Here is an 18,393-nt window from a genome sequence, read left to right as displayed (position 1 = left end):
GCAGCCATGGCACTTTCATTAATTCCTAGGGCTGCCCTGGACCACTTTCCAAAAATGCCAGCCTTTCCCTTGGTCCCCCTATGTCCACTATAACAAGCACAATAAAATAAGTTAAAGAACGGCCAAGGGCACAGCCTACCTTATTAAGATTACAGATGCTTCCAAATCCTCAGGCTTTTTTAAGGTCAGCAGTTCCCTGAATGAAAAGCCATAGAGTACTATAGATTCTCCTATTCTTTTCAGAGCTCCAAAAGTACATTGGTACCAACCTCCCCGCCTCTATAACACTGTCCACACAAATGTGTACTGAAGACCCTGGCTTCATCATTTATACGAGAAATGCATGAGACTAGACCAAAGTTACCAGCTGTCTTTCCTGCTATCTGTGGCCAGTATAATCAAATTAGGATGAATACTTGGCACACTAAGCTATGGACATCTAGCTAATATTTATCCGTACCCCCCCCAAGTCTGTTTTGGCTCATACACTCTTTTGAGATTGCTGTGTTCACTCACCCAGACACATTTACCAAAGGGAAATTCTGTGTGCCTTGAATAAGGCAATCTCAATCTCATTTTATTTTAACCCAAAATACCATAATGAGACCACATATTGGTCACTTGAGGTTTTATGTAGGGGTTTTAAAGAAGCCAATTCAAAGCTGCACTGGGAAAGCAGAAGATTCAAATCACAGACTAGAAAGAAAAACAAGAATGTTACAAATCTGTCTTAGACCAACAGAACCCCCAAAACAGATTAAGGAGGGCTAAGAAAGTCTCCAGACCAAAGGCAATAAGGTGAGAAAAGAGAAGAGGGAGAGATCATCTAGGAAACTTCTGTTTCTTAGTTTATTAGACAAAGACACGTCCTGCCTCTAGTTAGCCAGGCCATTCCAACAGAGGTAAGCAGATACCAGGAATCTTCACTGAAACGATGTTGATCTGAAAGTGGTATAAATTGCCTCTCCGGTTCCCTTAAGACATTTTGTCAGCTCTGGTGTGTTAAAGCCACTGAAGTCTCCATGTGCTTTGCATTCTACTAACAGAGTTAGAAACCAAAGGAGAGAATGAAAAAGGAAAAAAACAAGAACAGAGAGAAAATAAAGCTGAATGGCAGAGGGATGATAAAGTGAGTCTAGAACACAAAAACACACACACGGAACATATGACTACCAGAGTATTGTCTGTACATACAAATATCAAATCACAGATCAAACTGTCAGCATACTGCCTCCTGGAAGCCTCTGCCTTCATCGCAGCCAGGTCACAGTGATCACAGCTTCCCTTCTCAGGCAGGAGGGAAAAGAGGTCTGGTACAGGAAACATGTTTTTAATGGGAAGGATTCAGAAACCACATCAGGTTTTCAGAAAGCCCCCATGAACTACAACACTGGTTCTCCACTTGGTCTTTGCATTATTAATGTTTATTATCTAACCATTTCTGTAACTTCCATCTCTGTGCCAAGCACAATCCTTATTAAGTCATACAACTAGGGACAGGTTTTGGCTCAAATGTCCATTCCTCAAAGAGACCTCATCCACTTCAGAGATGGGGTAACTTGTCAGGAGTCTTCTTAGAGGGTTTATTTACTAGGACTTCACAACAAGGGACACAAGGAAAGGAATCACAGCAAAACTCAAGGTGGCCACTGGGGCACTGAGGGGTGGGGGATGAGAGACAGAGGGAAGTCATTAAGAATGGTCTAGTCAGAGACCACCAGATTCTCAGATCAGCGGGCCATCAACGAGCAGAAAGGATATCATGGCATTTAATTAAGGTTTCAAATACTAGCCTCTGAGGAGCATTTTCAAGAACGATTTTTTTGGGCAGTTTTATCAACTGGTCATACTTGGAGGCCACCACCCTAAAATGAGCTTTTCCACCTTCATCAAACCAGAACCATCCTCATGCTACGCCACCAAAGAGCTAAAAGAGAAACGGAGGGCAGGGAGTCCCCAGGTCCTATAAACAAACAGAGTGTGTCATTACTGTATAGAAGATCCATCTCAGAAGTATTTTCTTTCTTCTCCCCCAACCCCGAGCACTTTTAACCTTTTCTCCAACCAATAACACACTTTCAACATCATGGGAAGGGCAGATACATCTGAAACATTAGCCTTTGGTATAATGTGGAAGAAGCCCCTCAGGTATTTCAGATATATTCTGTAGCCTAGTTGAGCATAAATCCAGTAGTTCTCAAACTTGAGTGTGCATTATAGTGGCCTGGAGGTCTTGTTAAAACATACTGCCAGAGTTTTGGATTCAGTACGTCTGGATGAGTATTTGCATTTCTAAACAGGGCCCAGGTAAAAATGCTATGGGCCCAGGTAAAAACTATGGGATAGCTTTTAATTCAGCACAGACTAATGCTGTCTGTCTTTAACCATTCAATTCTATCCCCCTCTCAAGCAGGGGCCTCTACCAACTAGGAGCTGTGTTCGAATTTTATTGGATAACAAGTAATACTTACATATATGTTATTTAACGTTTACTACAGCTGCAAGTAGATATTTTTCCTTATCATACAGTTGAGGATACAGATTCAGAGAAGTGACTTGCCTGAAGTCACACAGCCTAAGGGAACTTTAAACCTCACTTTTAGAGCTGACTCTGACATGAAACTGTGTGAGGCACTTAACCTTTACGTGTTCACTTCCCTGAAGTGGAAAATTAAGACAATAATCCTCATCTCTCCAGGGAGTGCTCCAAGTTCTAGAAAGTAAAATCACTCTGCAAATATTTTCATAATGCAAGTTACTCTCATTTAGGTCAAAGTGAAGGGCTCTATCTTTGAGCCTGAATCCTACCTCTATCCCCACTCTCAAAGAGAAAAGGGCCTAAGGACCAAATCCTGCCAATTCTTACCATCGGGATCATACAGACATTCATCAAAAACCTAAATAAAATTCTAAATGGAAGAGATGGATGGGACAGAAATCTAGGCATAATGTCAAACTGTAACTAAAGGCTTTTCAGTCTTTCACCCCATTTAAGAGTTCTAGGGACTTCCTTCGTGGTCCAGTGGCCAAGAATCTGAGCTCCCAATGCAGGGGGCCCGGGTTCCATCCCTGGTCGGGGAACTAGATCCCACATGCACGCTGCAACTAAAGATCTCGCATGCCGCAATGAAGACCTGGCACAGCCTAAATAAATAAATAGTTTTTTTTAAAAAAAGAGTTCTAGATTATTGCAAAAAATAATGTCCCAACAAGGTCTAGTGCTTGAATAATTTATTTTGGAGAAGCAAACTTAGTATTTTATAATGTTACACAGCTCTGGAGAATCAGACAAACCTTGATTCAAACCTGAACTCTACCTTTTACTAGTTTTTTGTCCTAGGGCGAATTTCTCATTCTTACTCTACTTCCTCATCTGTAAAGTGGGAGGAATAACTCTAGAACCCACCTCTCATGATTGCGAAGATTAAATAAAGAAATTCATGGAGAGACCCAAGCATAGTGCTTGGCACATAGCAAGTACTCAACTACATGGTAATTACCATTAATATTCACCCCCAACACACCATCACTTGAAAACAGGGAACTCAGTGAGGTCCCTGGCCTACCCCTGGCCCAGGACAAAGTTGTGGACAAACTACCTATAGAATTGATCCCCAAATCCTTATTAATATCTTTGGCAGCCCAGATTCCTAAACAGGTAAAAAGTTAGAAGTCTGGAAACGAAAGGCAGGTTATCCAAATGTGAATCAAGAGTTTCACACTCCTAAACTAATGCCATGAAACTCCATCACCTTCCAACCAGAACAGAATCTTGTCCAAAAGGCAAGAGAGAAAGCCATCTGTATTCACCAGAAAAGATGTAGTAACGAAGAGCAACCAATTCCCAGCATTCTGCTCAGGTGATTTGTTCTCTAAGAACAACATAAAGCTGTAATAAGGTCTACCCAAGAGAGAGGGGAAATCACTGGGCAAGAAGAGCCCAAAGACATATCTGTTTCCTCTTAAAGGAAGCACCCAGCACGATGTAGCCTTTAAGCCTCTACCACGTGGCTGAACTCACACTCTTCTTAAAGTCAAAGTACACCAGGCACCAGTCAGTTGAGAATAAACAGCTGGACCCAGATGCACTCATGCAAGTTGTGACCTCAAGGAAAACAGGAGGCAAAATAAAGACACTAAGCACACAGCGAATGGGTTTTCAAATATCACACCAATCCCTAAACTCCCCTGCTGCCGTCATGCTGGTGCTAGATCTTGAGGGGGGAGTTCCTTTTAACAGAGACGTCTATAAACAAGCAAGCTGAAAGCTAACAAGTTTAAGAGGGAAAAGCATACAAAAATCTTGGCTGCTGGTGATGAGCCACAAAAAAATCATGAACGTGCCAGTGCCAAGGGAGGAGGAAGTCTAATACCTAACATTGCAGACTTACGAACCCAGAAGCAATGAAGCCATAAGGAAGCCCAAATGCAAAAGAGAAAAAAAAAAGCACATGGCACATTTCCTCTTCATATTCAAGCAGCACTCTGGGCCTGCAGAGCGCATAGCCCAGTGCCCAAAGCCCCTTAGTATTTCATACCAACATTAACTTCCTGGAGGACGACAAAAATCTGTCCTGGATTACTGAGTGATTTCTAATATGTACCATAACCAACACTAAGTCAACATTTTAGGGATCAAATTTCCTACTCTGCAGCATGTTGGAATGCATTCTTGGCATTAGACTTCTTCCCACTGCAGTCCACCCTTAGAAAATGCAGAAGCCACTGGGAAATACAGACTCAACCTGTCCCAAGACCATCTTCTAGTATGCACAAATGACTAACAAAAATAAAAGTTCACTCAGATGTCCCTTCAAATTCAATAAATACTAATGCCATCCATTTAAATAGGGGGAAGAGCAAGTTCAGGGAAGAATACTCAAGGCAGTTAAGTCAACATTCACCCCAACTTGGATTCTTAAAACCTGGACTGACTAAGGAGTTCATCTCAAGCCCCTACACACTTGCGGGAACCACTGTGCCCAATTCTGAGTTACTGGAAACTCACTTTCACAAAATGCCAGAATGGCAAGGTAAAGATGGTGGAAGAGATATTTCCAAACTAGAATCTGTATTCAAGACTCCATATCTTTATACTGGAACAGTGTAACCTACCCTCCTCTTCCAGGTGGAAGCACTGTAGTAGCCTGGTACTGGACACTCCATGCGTCTTCAGTTGTTAAGCATCCACTTACCATTTGAAAAGTGCCAGAAATCACATGTGATCCAATCACACATGGACTAGCAGGTAAAGAGAAACCAAAATCACTACATTTCAGAGGCTCCCATAAGGAATAAGCATGTGTTTGCAGCATTTATGAGCTTCTTGGCCACAGCCAACCTAATCAAAAACAATATTAAAGGCCATTTCTGTGAACAGATGGGCAAACTGCATATGTGCAGGCTTACCCACCCAAAAACCCTCAATATAAGGTCTGATCCAAGCAACTCAGCTTGAGCACAGCTCCCAAACCTTCAGAAACAGCAGCAGCCTGAGTCCAGACAGGTACCTCATGGCTCCTGTTTTAAGAAAGGTCAATTAACTTTGCCGAAAAAGAAAAAACTCAGGCTCTCTAACCAAAGTTGAACGACTATCACTGTAGAGTTGTCCAGGGCACACAACTCTGAAGGTGACACAAACTTCCAAACCCAAAATTACTACAAAAGAGCCTCTGAACTAGCCAAGAACTTGGCAGGTTGTACTAAAGGCCCCACATAACCACAGGAACCACTAAGACCCTGAAACCACTCTCTTTCATGGAACTGGTTACAGTCCAAATTCTCAAAGTCACCAGAATCAGACAACTACAGGTCTGGGGATAGATGTGTAACCTGAATTCTATAAAGCCCATGAAACTCAGAGTAGCATTATGAAAAAGCAAATTAATATTTTAACTTTCCCCTTCTTGGACATTTAACTTCACAAATCACTGCCTCTGGAAAGCTGTCCCAGGTTTACTCTGCCCAAATGTGATTGCTCCTTATTCTCAGATTCCTTCAGCCCATACACTAAGTTTGGTCTGTATCCATTTGTAAAACCCTGCTTTGCAAGTTTTCCAAATGTGTACACATAAGCATGTTTCCCAAGAAAACTAAATTCTTCTGAAGCAGATATTGCCTCTATCTTTTAAGTCCCTCCCTAGTATCTAGTAGGTATGTTCACAAAGAGCTACATCCCACCCCCATTTGAATCTCCAGACCCCCCTGAGCTAGAAATCATGCTCTCAGCAACAAGCCTGAAGTTCTAATACCCTCCCTACCACCATACTGGGGAAAGGCCTGGGCAATCAATATCAGTGTCAATCCAAGTTTTTGTATCTTGTTTTAAAACAAGCTGATAGCCTTTGGTAAGTTAGCTGAACCTAACTAAAAATTATGGTCAGGGCCATAATTACATTCATACTCCCTACTACTATGCTGAGTCAAAAAGGCACTTCCAGGACTCTGGTCTAAAAAACACTTCTTGTGAAGAACACTGGTGTCAGAGTCAGTGGATTACGTTTAAAAAGAGACTTTGAGAAAGTAAATCCGGTCATCTCACAAGGCTACCAAGGGAGAGTACGATAGGCAGACAGATAAAACACTTCTAAAATACCTCCTCCTCCATAAAAAGAATGTTTCACCAGAAGAACCAGAAACGTTTTTAATCCTAAAATGGCAATTTTAAAAACAAAGATTGAATCTACTCACATAACCCTTCAGGCAGGACTTAGCGAGTCCGCAAACACTGTAATGACCCAGGAACCTGGGGCATTAATTTTAATATGAAAATAAGTGATGGGGCTTCCCTGGTGGCGCAGTGGTTGAGAGTCCGCCTGCCGATGCAGGGGACACGGGTTCATGCCCCGGTCCGGGAGGATCCCACATGCCGCGGAGCGGCTGGGTCTGTGAGCCATGGCCGCTGAGCCTGCGCTCTGCAGCGGGAGAGGCCACAGCAGTGAGAGGCCCGCGTACCGCAAACAAAAACAAAAACAAGAACAAACAAACAAAAAACAAGTGATGCACAGGAGTCCAGTAAAAGCTATATAAATTAAACCCAGCCCGGGCTTCCCTGGTGGCACAGTGGTTAAAAATTGCCTGCCAATGCAGGAGGGGACACGCGTTCGAGCCCTGGTCCAGGAAGATCCCACTAAGCCTGGTGCAACTAAGCCCGTGAGCCACAACTACTGAGCCCACGTGCCACAACTACTGAAGCCCGTGCGCCTAGAGCCCATGCTCCCTAACAAGAGAAGCCACCACGGTGAGAAGCCCGCGCACCACAATGAAGAGTAGCCCCCTCTCACCACAACTAGAGAAAGCCCGCACGCAGCAACGGAGACCCAATGCAGCCAAAAATTAATTAATTAATTAATTTAAAAAAAATTAAACCTGGCCCTTGGAAGAGTGGGCTTATAATCCTGCGAGCCAAAGCAGAACAGAGGCTGAGGACAGCACTGAAGTAGTAGTATCTTTTTTTTCCTTTTTGGTATTCCAAAAATGCAAACCCAACCCTAAAAACATCTCACCAAACTACAGAAACGTTCTGAAAGAACAATGCTTTAAATTGAAAACTCACAGTCTCATAAAGCAAGCTTTAGGAGCACACTTAGTTCACTAACTGAAACTTAGGACCTTCTTTCCAAACTTCTGTTTATTTTCACTCTGAAACTGCAACCGATTTTAAACAGGGCTCCACGTGCCCTGAACTCAGCATGGAGCCAGAACCAGGGAGGTTTCTCTTCCAGGGCATCATCTTTTCACTTCAAACCTCTTTTACATCATTTCTTCTCATCTCCATGCTCTCCACCCCCACCTCTACCCTCCAGCATTACCCTCTCTTCCCTACCCCCAAGTCTTTTTCTCCAATGTTATTTTATTCCACCACGTGAGAAGAAACTAGCATTATCTTTGCTTGAACACTGTTTATTAATTTGCCTGTCAAACATTCTATAGAGCCGTTTACATCTTACTATAGAAACCTCCTGGGTACATATTGACAGCTCAGCAAGTATTTACACAAAGCTCTGAAACACTTGGCTCCTTCAGAGAGAAGAAGCTGCTGTGTCAAGCAAAGAATTATCAAACACCTTTCCCTCTACCTTTTTCCCTCTTTCATAAAGGGAAGCTTCCTTCTAGCACACCTCTAAGATGCCTAAATTACACTTTTTAACTACTAAACCAGGAGGAGAAAAATTGGAAATTCTGGTATACTGGAGAACAGCCGAATGAACAGCATTTCCAGGACCAACTACAAACCACACAACATAGTTTTAAAAAAACAACAGGGGTATGAGAAATGGCAATACACCTATGAAGCTGACCCTGAGACGCTTAGCTTTTCCTGTTCCTGTTCCAATCTCAGGAACTTTTGCTCCTCTCTCAGCAAAACTTACAGGGCAAGTTCAGGCACTCAGATTACAACCAACTGCCCAAACCAGACCCAGACCTGCCCAAACACCAGAAGAGTCTGGAGAGCTTAATACTACCTCTCCCCACCTTCCTATCCACCCCCAACCAAAGAAACAGTGTTAATGCTGAATTTATGAATATCCACTCCTCACCCCCTCCCTAATCTACCCAAAATCCCCTCATGGAGATTCTGAAGGAACTATTTTTCAAGTCTTGCTCTAATGAACTCTAATTTTTCAATTACTGTTTAGTGTATTAATACCACCAGCCAGGTGGAATGACTAATGACAACCAGATTAACAGTCTCAAAGCAAAACAATCTGGTAGGGCTTTTTCTGTGAAGGGCCACAGACCACAGTGGCACCCAACTATTTAGAGCTTGTTCCTGTAAGTCCTCAAGAGAAAACAGACTTGAATTCCTTGAGCCCAGGGAAAGAAAGATGGTCTCAGGATCCCTGTTGAAAAAGGTACAGGAAGAAGCTGCCCTCCTAACAAGCCAGGTATGGAAGCACAGACAGATGTGTAGCATCAGAGAAGGTTATGCAGTTCACCAGCTTCGCTTTACCAGCGAAGAGAAAATGAAACAGAGAAGGCAAATGCCCTGCCCAAAGTCACACAGCTTAATCCAGAGTTGCATGTGGAACCAAAGCTCCTCTTCCTTCTGAGTCCTGCACTCTTTACTGCTCACTACTATACCACACACAACTCGATGCACATCAGTAATGATAATGACCAATCTAAACAGGGAAAAACCCAGAAATGAAAGCCAAGGGAATCAGGACTCCATTTCAGAGACCAAGGTATCATCCCATCTCACTGGCAGGAAAGAACTATTTAGTGCCAATTTATTTTGAATGCCATATTTTAGCCATATTTGCATGCTTCAGTTGCTTCTAGAATTTTGGGATTTGAAGCCAATCAATACAAACTTTTGGGGGATGGGAATGGGAAAAGACCCTGACCATTACTTTGTTAGCTTATTTCCACGTTTTAAAAAAGGTTCACTGGGCTTCCCTGGTGGCGCAGTGGCTGAGAGTCCGCCTGCCTATGCAGAGGACACGGGTTCATGCCCCGGTCCGGGAAGATCCCACATGCCGCGGAGCGGCTGGGCCCGTGAGCCATGGCCGCTGAGCCTGCGCGTCTGGAGCCTGTGCTCCGCAACGGGAGAGGCCACAGCAGTGAGAGGCCCGCGTACCACCAAAAAAAAAAAAAAAAAAAAAAAAAGGTTCACTGGGACTTCCCTGGGGCGCAGTGGTTAAGAATCTGCCTGCCGATGCAGGAGACATAGCTTCAATCCCTGGTCCAGGAAGATCCCACATGCCATGGGGCAACCAAGCCTGTGAGCCAGAACTACCGAGCCTGCGCTCTAGAGCCCGCGTGCTGCAACTACTGAAGCCCGAGCACCTAGAGCGTGTGCTCCACAGCAAGAGAAGCCACTGAAATGAGAAGCCCACACACCGCAAGGAAGTGTAGCCCCTGCTTGCCGCAACTAGAGAAAGCCCGTACGCAGACCAACGCAGCCATAAATATATACATACATACATACATACAATAAGGTTCGCTAACTTTGCAAAAGAGTGACTGTAGACTTCACACCCTACAGGAGTCAATCTAACATATGAATATTTAATGCAATCCAAATCATCTTGTTACAGCAGGTGCCACTTGTCATGGTTACTCTGTGCCACACACAAGGGAAGGAACCTTAAAAAATCCCCACAGGGCCCAATACAAAGAAGCCAGCCTTGGTCCTGACTGCTTTCTCTCTTCTCTCACCATCATCCCAACCTTCATCAGCCCAGTTCTCTCATGGAAAGCAGAGAAACATGAAGCCCTCACAACTAAGTGCCGTCTCAGTGTGGTTTTCCTGATCCCTCCTACTTGAGAGAGCTCCAAGAGTCCTGTGTTTCAGCCAGCCCAGAATTTCTGCCAGTAGGCATTCCCATAAGCCCAGGATTCCTGTATTTGTTTCCCAGGAGTCGGAAATATCATTTGATATTTCCATAGCAGGAACTAACAGCCAAGCTTCTACAATCAAATCCACCTTGATCCTGGACTACATATTCTATTGGATTTTTTACTTTGATGAGCGTAGTCTACCAGCTCAAGGTACTACAGCTAAAAAAAAAAAAGCTTTACACGAGGTTCAAGAACATAGGTGACTGAAAAGTATTTCATCAGTAGCAGGATTCAACACCTTGAGATACAATACTACTTATGGAAAGGCATAAAGGAAAAGTTTGTTTGATGGGATCCAACCAGCTCCTGTGAAAAAGACAGAGCCACAATACACACACATACCTAATCTTTACTCCATAAAGATTCAGAGTCAAATGAACATTACCACCTTAACTCTGTTAATCAAGTCCCTGCAAAAAACTTTTTTTTAACATCTTTATTACAGTATAATTGCTTTACAATGGTGTGTTAGTTTCTGCCTTATAACAAAGTGAAACACTTGCAAAAAACTCTTAATTCAAGACGGAGTTAGGGAAAGAAGAGAACAAACCAAGATCTTATTATTTAAGAATGCTTAAGAATAGGCATCATGGTCTGACAAGTAGTTTATCCTTAAGTAGCAAAAAGGAATTCAGAACGAAATCTACCCACCTACAACCTTCATCTAGATGACACACCTGAAACAACCCACAAAACTGGAAGTTGCACTGTCTCTTCTACAAGTGAATGCTCACCAGCCCATGCTCTGGGTCTCAGGAGAACAGGCAACTGAACTGAAATCCGACAGAAATCTATGTTGTGTGAAGTGCTAGGCCTGTTAATGTTAAAAGGGAATAAGAAAATTCACACAAAGGCAGCACAGACAAGCTTCCAAACAGGGACTGTATCTACTTTCCTACCATTTATCCAGAACAGAACATAGTGCCTAGTACACAGAAAGTGCTCAAATATTTGTTTAATGACTGAAAAACAGAAATTACTATACGGCAAAAATTGGTTTTACCAAAAAAAAAAAAAGAATTTGCTTGAATATCCCCAAGCTGAAAGAATTCAAATTAATTTTTGTTTTTAAATGAGCCTTGACTTACCCCAAATTATTTCATCTAACGGTTTAAGAATAGTAAATTACTTAGCCTCCTTTCCCCCTCACCCCCAAAAGGGAAAAAATGGGGGGAAAGAGATAAACTACAGAATGACCCAGAGAGAAGATGTTCTAAGACAAAATTTCTCCTCCAGACACTAGGAATCTAATTTAAAATTCCCCTATTTCTTGCCCAGATGTAGAACATCATGGAAGACCCGGAGTCAAGGCACAGACCTCTAAACCTGCTACCTGACATAAATATTTTCAAAATTCCCAGCTCAACGTAAGGGTAGAAAAGCAGTTCTAAGATGGGGAGGGAATACATCTAATTAGGCCGCCGAAGTGAACAAAATGTGAACAAAATCTCATAGGACAAAGGTACAACTGGGTACTGCTGGGAGAGGGGCAGACATGAAGGAAGACTTTTTTCTGCTTTGAAAAGATAGATGACTCCAAAGAATACCCAATATTCGTGGCCAAAGCACTGAAGACAGAACATGATGAAGAGGAAGAGCAAAATAAAACAGAATACATAAAAACACACCTAAAAGTTGTAATTTCTAAGCAAGTCTTAAGTATCATTGTAGGTCATATCTTTGTTATCTTGGAAGACAGAAATAAATGGAACTTAAAATGCAAAGAAAAAAACTGGTTGACCTCTATTTCAAAGCTGTAAAATGAATGATGACAAAATAGAAAACTAGGCTTTTTGATATTTCCAGGAACAAATGATAAATTTCACCAACCAAGCCTTTAAGAAACAGCCCCTCTCAAGATCAAAAAAGATGTCCTTCCCTTTAAATTGATCTGCTCTCCCCAAGTTCAATTAACAAAAGAAAGTGTTAACATGTAAACAAATAATGAGGCCAGCCTTCCTTAAAACAGAACACCTAAATATGAAATTCTCTTTCAGAAAGCTTTCAGTTCTCAAAGTTTTTTCCTACCCCCTCTGATAAAGATCCCACATTTGCCACTCAATAAAAAGGTCAGTAAAATAATTTCAGTTCTGCAAAGCGAACAGGGTCAAAATTACTCAAGACAAACGCATCTTCAGAGCCATCAAAGAAGTCATTTATACCATCAGGAAAGTCACAAAACCAAAACAAACAGCAAACCCATTGTAGAGAAAAACTCAGCTACTGTTCTGACAACACAGAATCTATTTCAGTCTGCATAAAACATAACAAGCAAAATAAATCCAAGGTACAAGCAAAATGCCACTGCCTCCTCTTTTGTTTCGGGCACAATGTAACAAGGGCAGCCTGTCTGGGACTCTGCTCCTGCTGATACAGTATTGCTGCTTAAACCTCCCTCCTCAAGGTCACAGCCAATTTCAGCTCTGGAATAAAAGGCAGATAGTGGCAGCGATGGTTTGGGTTATCACTGGCAGAAAAGCAGAGTGTAAAAGTTTATGAGCTCATCAGGATTGTTGTACCATTACATCAGAGGCAATTATAAATGGCCAAGAGCAGGAGATGGGGAGCCAATCAGATCACAGATAGGATGTCAACCTAAGACCAACTGTCTCCTGGCTTTGACAGAAGGATTTTACCTCCATAATTCAAATCCCAAACCAAAGCAATCTGCACTTACTACTCCAATCACTCAGCTGTTTACCAGCACTTCCAGGGAGAAGCCCAGGCCACTGGGCCGACGGAGACTAAGACAGGAGACGGCCCGGGCTGCCCTGGGTGGACCGCAGCCGGCCTCTAGCTGCTCCCAAGCAGGCCCCTGCCCTCCCTCGAGGTCCCCCCGAGCCCGAGGGGCCCCTCCTTGGAAACACAGATGGGGACCGGCCTAGAAGAAGGTGGGCGGTGGGGGGAGGAGCAGAGAGGAGCGGCAGGTGAGCAAATAACTGTTCACTCAACTCCAGACCTCCTAGCACTGCCTATACCCCTAACCTGACCCCCCAGCACCCCGTCACCCCGGGCCGGGCCCTTTCCCGCACACTCTGCTTCGCACCCCCTGGAAGACTCCCAGAGCTGGAAGGGACCAGGGTAGAGGGAGAAGGGGAGCAGACACCTCAGGGAAAGCCCCACACAAAGGCTGAAAGAGGGAAAGAGAGTAAGGCAGACAGGCAGCCATTTTAAGAGGGAAGAGCGAGACAATGGCAGCTCCCCAGCAGTGGGGGCCCCGGACTGGGGGTAGCCCACGGCTGTGGCCTGCTCCCCGCCGCCGCCCCCCACTCCCAGGACCCCGCTCGCCCCAGCCCCCTCCCCACTCAGCCGTGTACCTGCGGGGTCCGGGCGAGCGGCTGACCCCCGCCGCCGCTGCTCCCGGGGCTCATGGGCGCGTGGTGGCTCCTTTGTTGGGCTCCTCCCGAGGCGGCCGCCGCCGCCGCAGCAGCAGCAGCAGCAGCCCCCCAGCACTGCGAGGCCATGTCCGCCGGGCCCTTGCCGGCGCCCCCGTCCTGGGGCCCGCCGCCGTAGTCGCCCCCGGGGTAGCCCTGGTAGCCCCGGGCCGAGCTGGGCGACGTGAGCAGTTGGTTGAGGGTGGGGGTGGCGGTGGGCTGAGGGGTTCCCCCTCCGGCCGCTGTGGGGCCGCCTCCCCCCATGGCCCCGAAGCGCTGCTGAGCGAAGGACGAAGACGACGAGGAGGCGGAGGCGCTGGAGGAGGGAGGCGGCTTGGAGCCGGTGGCCGCCGCCGCGCCGGACCCCGGAGTGCCACCTCTCGGGGAGCTCAGCGCGTAGGCCTGGGGGGGCGGGGGGTAGGCGCTGCGGTTGGGGTAGTAGGAGTTGTACTGGTGGTTGGGGAAGCCGTGGTCGTGCGAGTTCTGCTGGGGCCCCGCGTAGGGCTCCAGGCCCCCGCCGCCGCCGCCGCTCTGCAGCGCTGCCAGGCCAGGGCTTTGTTGTCCGCCATGTTGTTGGTGGAAGACGGCGGCCGCCGCGGCGGCGACGGCAGACGGGCTCCGGCCGTAGGGTTGCCCGAAGCCGTAGGCTGGGGGCGGCAAGGCGGCCGCGGCTGAGTGAGGAGGCGCCCCCACCCCGTCGCTGCTGCCGCCACCACCGCCGCCGGGCGGCTCCGTGAGGTTATTGTTCAGGGCGGGCCTAGGGCCCGCGTTCCCGTTCGAGTTCTTCAGGTCCGGCTCCGCGCCGGGCCCGCCACCGCCGCCGGCTCCGCCGCCGCCGCCACCCCCATTGCTCTCAGCCCCGTCCTGCAGCTCTTTTCCCAGTGGCTGCGGCGGCCCCACGGCGGGGCCCTCGCTTTCCTGCCCGGCGGCTGCCTTCATTTCCCCGCGCTCGGCCGCTACCGCCGCCGCCTCGCCCCCCGCCTCCTCCCGCTGCTGCTGCTCCGCTTTCTTCAGCTCCGAGGGCGGCGGCGGCGGGTTGCCCAGGCTGCTGGCGGCGGCGGGGGCGACCTGCGCGGCCATGATCCCCGCTGTCTCGTCCGCGGAGAGACCCGGCCCTGTCTTCGTCTTCTTTCCCCCTCCCACCCCGCCCCGGGGCCGAATCCCCCGGGCTGCCCTCCCCACTCGCCCGGGCGGGCCTCGCGGGGCTCCGCTGCTGCGCTGCGCTCGCTCGCTCCTCTCCCCCCCGCCCCGCCGGCTCAGGCTCCGGGCTGGCGGCGGCGGAGGAGGAGGAGGCGGCGGCGGCCGAGGCGCCGGCGGCTCAGCTGCTCCCGGCTCTGTAGGCTCGGGACCCGGCTCTCCCGGCTCATTCCCCCCAAGCCCTTGCCTGGGAATGAGGGGGGCGGTGGAGGCTCCGCTCCCCAGGGCCTGGCCCCGCTGTGACTCTCCGCTTTCTGCTGCCGGAGAAAGGAGGAGGGAGGGAGGGAGGCAGGCGAGGGGGAGGGGGCGGGGAGGGAGGGAGGGAGGGAGGGAGGGAGGGAGCGGGGGGAGGGGGACCCGGGACGGGCGGGCTGGAGGGCGCGCGGCAGCAGCCCAGGCGCCGGGAGGTAGAGTCGGAGCGTAGGCCGGGCCGGGCGCCCTGCCTCCCCTCCCCGGCCGCGGCGCGGGCTGAGGTTGCTGCGCGGCAGCGGGCGAGCGGGCGGGCGGGCGGCCGCACTGAGCGGCTAGAGCGCCCCACTCTCCTCCGAGTCCCCCTCACTCCGACACGAGGCTCAGCACTGCCATTTTACCCAGCGCCGTCGCGGCCGCCTGGCAAACCCGGAGCGGAGCGCGGAGCGGGCGCAGGCCGTGGAACGGACTCGCTCCCGTCCCTTCACAAAGGAGGAGGGGAGAGAACCAGCCGCGGCGGCGGCAGGCCCTCTGCCGCTTTCGCTCGGCAGCGCCGCCGCCGAAGGCTTCGGGGAAAACCCGGCCCGGAACTCGCGCCTCTCCGGAGCCTGCGCCGCCTCCCTCCTGGCGTTCCTACCCAGGTCGGTCCCCTCCAGGCCGCGCGTAGGGGAGCGGGCAACCGTGAAGTTTACTTGGGGCTGCAAAATTGGCCTGAGCCCGAGACCGCGGCCGCCTCGGCCCAGGCCTGACCCCCTGGCAGCGGGCCTGGTCTCTTGGCTGCTACTTAGCATCTCTACAGCACTTTTCTTCTTCAAAACCTTTTACAAACCCGCTCCAAAGAACCAGCTGAGCCTTACAGTTTATCCCCTTTGCAAGCTGCATGGAATGACAGATCATTGTTTTAGACTTTCCGTTTTCCCACTCCTCTGCCCTCATTAGCCAGTCCTCACAAGGCCCTGGGGGCATGAGGTCTATTATCTCCATTTTACAGAATCAAGACAGAGTGTAGGGGACTGCCCTGTCACTTAAAGTCAGAGCAGAGGAGGGTGGCTTTAAAAAGCAGAGTCCCCACAGCTGCCCCTAACTACTTAGCATTAAAAACAAACAAAAAACAGTGGTCACGGGCTTCCCTGGTGGCACAGTGGTTAAGAATCCGCCTGCCAATGCAGGGGACACAGGTTTGAGCCCTGACCAGGCAAGATCCCACATGCCGCGGAGCAGCTACACCCGTGAGCCACAACTACTGAAGCCCGCGTGCCTAGAACCCGTGCTCCACAACAGGAGAAGCCACAGCAATGAGAAGCCCGCGCACTGCAACGAAGAGTACCACTCACGGCAACTAGAGAAAGCCCGTGCTCAGCAACGAAGATCCAATGCAGACAAAAATTTTTAAATTAATTAATTTAAAAAAAAAAACAGTGGTCAAGTTGTGCCATATTCAACAATGTGATCAGAATGGGTTTGAGATCAAAGCTGGTCATCTCAACACTGACTTAAAATAGTCACCACTGAAGCTACTTTGAGGGCATATGACAGCCTTCTAGCGGGAGAACACAAGCCCCACCTTTGCCCACAATGACCAAGAGCCCCAGTCTCCAAAGGCAGTACCTGTAAAACTGTAAACAGATCACAGAAGAGGCTTCAGGGACTGGAGGAACCTAAGTGTTCAAAGAAACCACTGCAGAAGAGGGATGACCAAATGGAGGAAACTATTTTCGCCTTAAAGAGAGAAAAGGTGCAGTCTAAGAGGTCACTTAGAAAACAGATGCAACCCAAATTTGTTTTCTGTCCTACACTGTAAAGAATCATCAAAGTTTACCATTATATTCTAAGAGATGCTGATTGAGCTGCAGGCATACATAGAAAATTCTAGATCCACAGGCCCCACCGAATCCCAGCAGCAGCCTTTTCCTCCTCTGGCTGACTTGGAATGCTCTGACATGACAGGCTACAAAAGCCAGAGGGGATTCCAGCTCCTCACCAAGCCCAAGGCTGCCTTGGGAGAGGCCAAGCCAGCTAGTCACTAGACACCAGAGCCTTTTTCCCCCTTAGATTCTGTAAATGGAGACTTCATGGCCACACAACCATTACCTTAGAACTTCCAGATTCTGCAGGCCCCTGGAGTTTTGGCCATGCCACTGGTCACTGTGAATAATTCCGAAAACCTGAACTCATTCTTACCCCCAAGAAAACCTAAGAGCATCTTACACTAAAAAAGCAAAAACTTCCTACTGGTGTTTTCTTTCCCCCCAAGCCAAGAACCAAACCGGCCTACCAGGATCTGACTGACTGGAATGGACCAGTGCCCTCCTTTCACTCACAGTCCTCAGGGGCAACAACTCGCCCGGTGCATTAGGTCCTAGAAACCAGATTATAGGCTGCCTCTTAAATGGACTTGGCTATTTAATCAACTGCCTCTGAGCTGGCAAACAGTCCTGAGTCCTGCACACAAATGAGGAATTTTTTACATGCAATTACCCTGCCATTTCCCTCAGAGGTGGAGTATAATGAGAAACCTGGAGCCCAGTGACAATCTGGAAGCCAGAATGAATTTGTCTCCAGAGGAAGCCCTCATCCCCTTTCTTCAATGGCTGTGAAATTTGGAAAGTGCCAAAATCCCTGTCCGACACGTGGGCAGGCTGTTTTGAAAACAGCCACCATTTTTGTCTAGCAATAAAGTGCGCAAAAAATCTCTCCACCTGGGTTGGAGGAGGTAGTAATGTCGGATTTCTCCTTTCCCACTTTTTTTTTTAAAATCTCAAATCCTTTAGGGTCCTCTTCCACCCCTACCCTTACAGCCCCACATCACTATCCCGAGTTGACGGGAACTTTCTTAGAAACTGGCCCATCAGCTTTCCCTAGGGGTAATGGCTGCGGGAAAGGGGGGAGGGGAGGAACAGGGCACGTGGCCGGCCCAAGCTCCGAGACCCGGGTTTGGGGCTGTGGGTCCTCCCGCTGGTGGAGTTTTCTCCCCCACGGCCCCTGCCTTTTAACCCCACACCTAGGCAGCTCAGGAATCCCGGCGCCGATTGGAGAACTAGGACTAGGACAGCGCTACCCGCACGAAAGCTCCTTTGCCACCAACAGCCTGATGGCAAATATGGACTGTATCGTTGACATGGAAACCGGACTAAAGTCTCGCTCGCTCCGTCACAAGAGAGTTCTTATCGCCGTCCCCTACCGCACGGCACCTGGCAAACGTGGACTGGATCTCCGGCCCGGAGGATCAGGCGGAGTTTTCTGCTCGCAGCATTAACTCCCGCGGCTGCCGCAGCCAAGGAAGGGG

The 18,393-nt window shown here is 48.3% G+C and overlaps 1 protein-coding gene across 3 annotated transcripts in view; it reads right to left on the bottom strand.

The window, feature by feature from the left end:
- The window catches only part of ARID1A (AT-rich interaction domain 1A), a 73,736-nt gene extending 55,343 nt beyond the window's left edge, over positions 1-18,393 (bottom strand). For 2 of the 3 annotated variants that reach the window (XM_067724961.1, XM_067724962.1), the window contains exon 1: positions 13,665-15,222. In XM_067724961.1, coding sequence (XP_067581062.1) covers positions 13,665-14,801 — 1,137 coding nt within the window. In that variant the 5' untranslated portion in view covers positions 14,802-15,222. Of the gene's footprint in view, positions 1-13,664; positions 15,223-18,298 lie in introns of those variants that run through there. The other variant, XM_067724963.1, reaches the window with a different exon arrangement.

Source organism: Pseudorca crassidens, chromosome 2 (assembly GCF_039906515.1).
Source record: "Pseudorca crassidens isolate mPseCra1 chromosome 2, mPseCra1.hap1, whole genome shotgun sequence".
Lineage (NCBI taxonomy): Eukaryota > Metazoa > Chordata > Mammalia > Artiodactyla > Delphinidae > Pseudorca > Pseudorca crassidens.
Note: the sequence above shows the minus strand (reverse complement) of the source record. Positions and strands in the feature narration are given on the sequence as shown.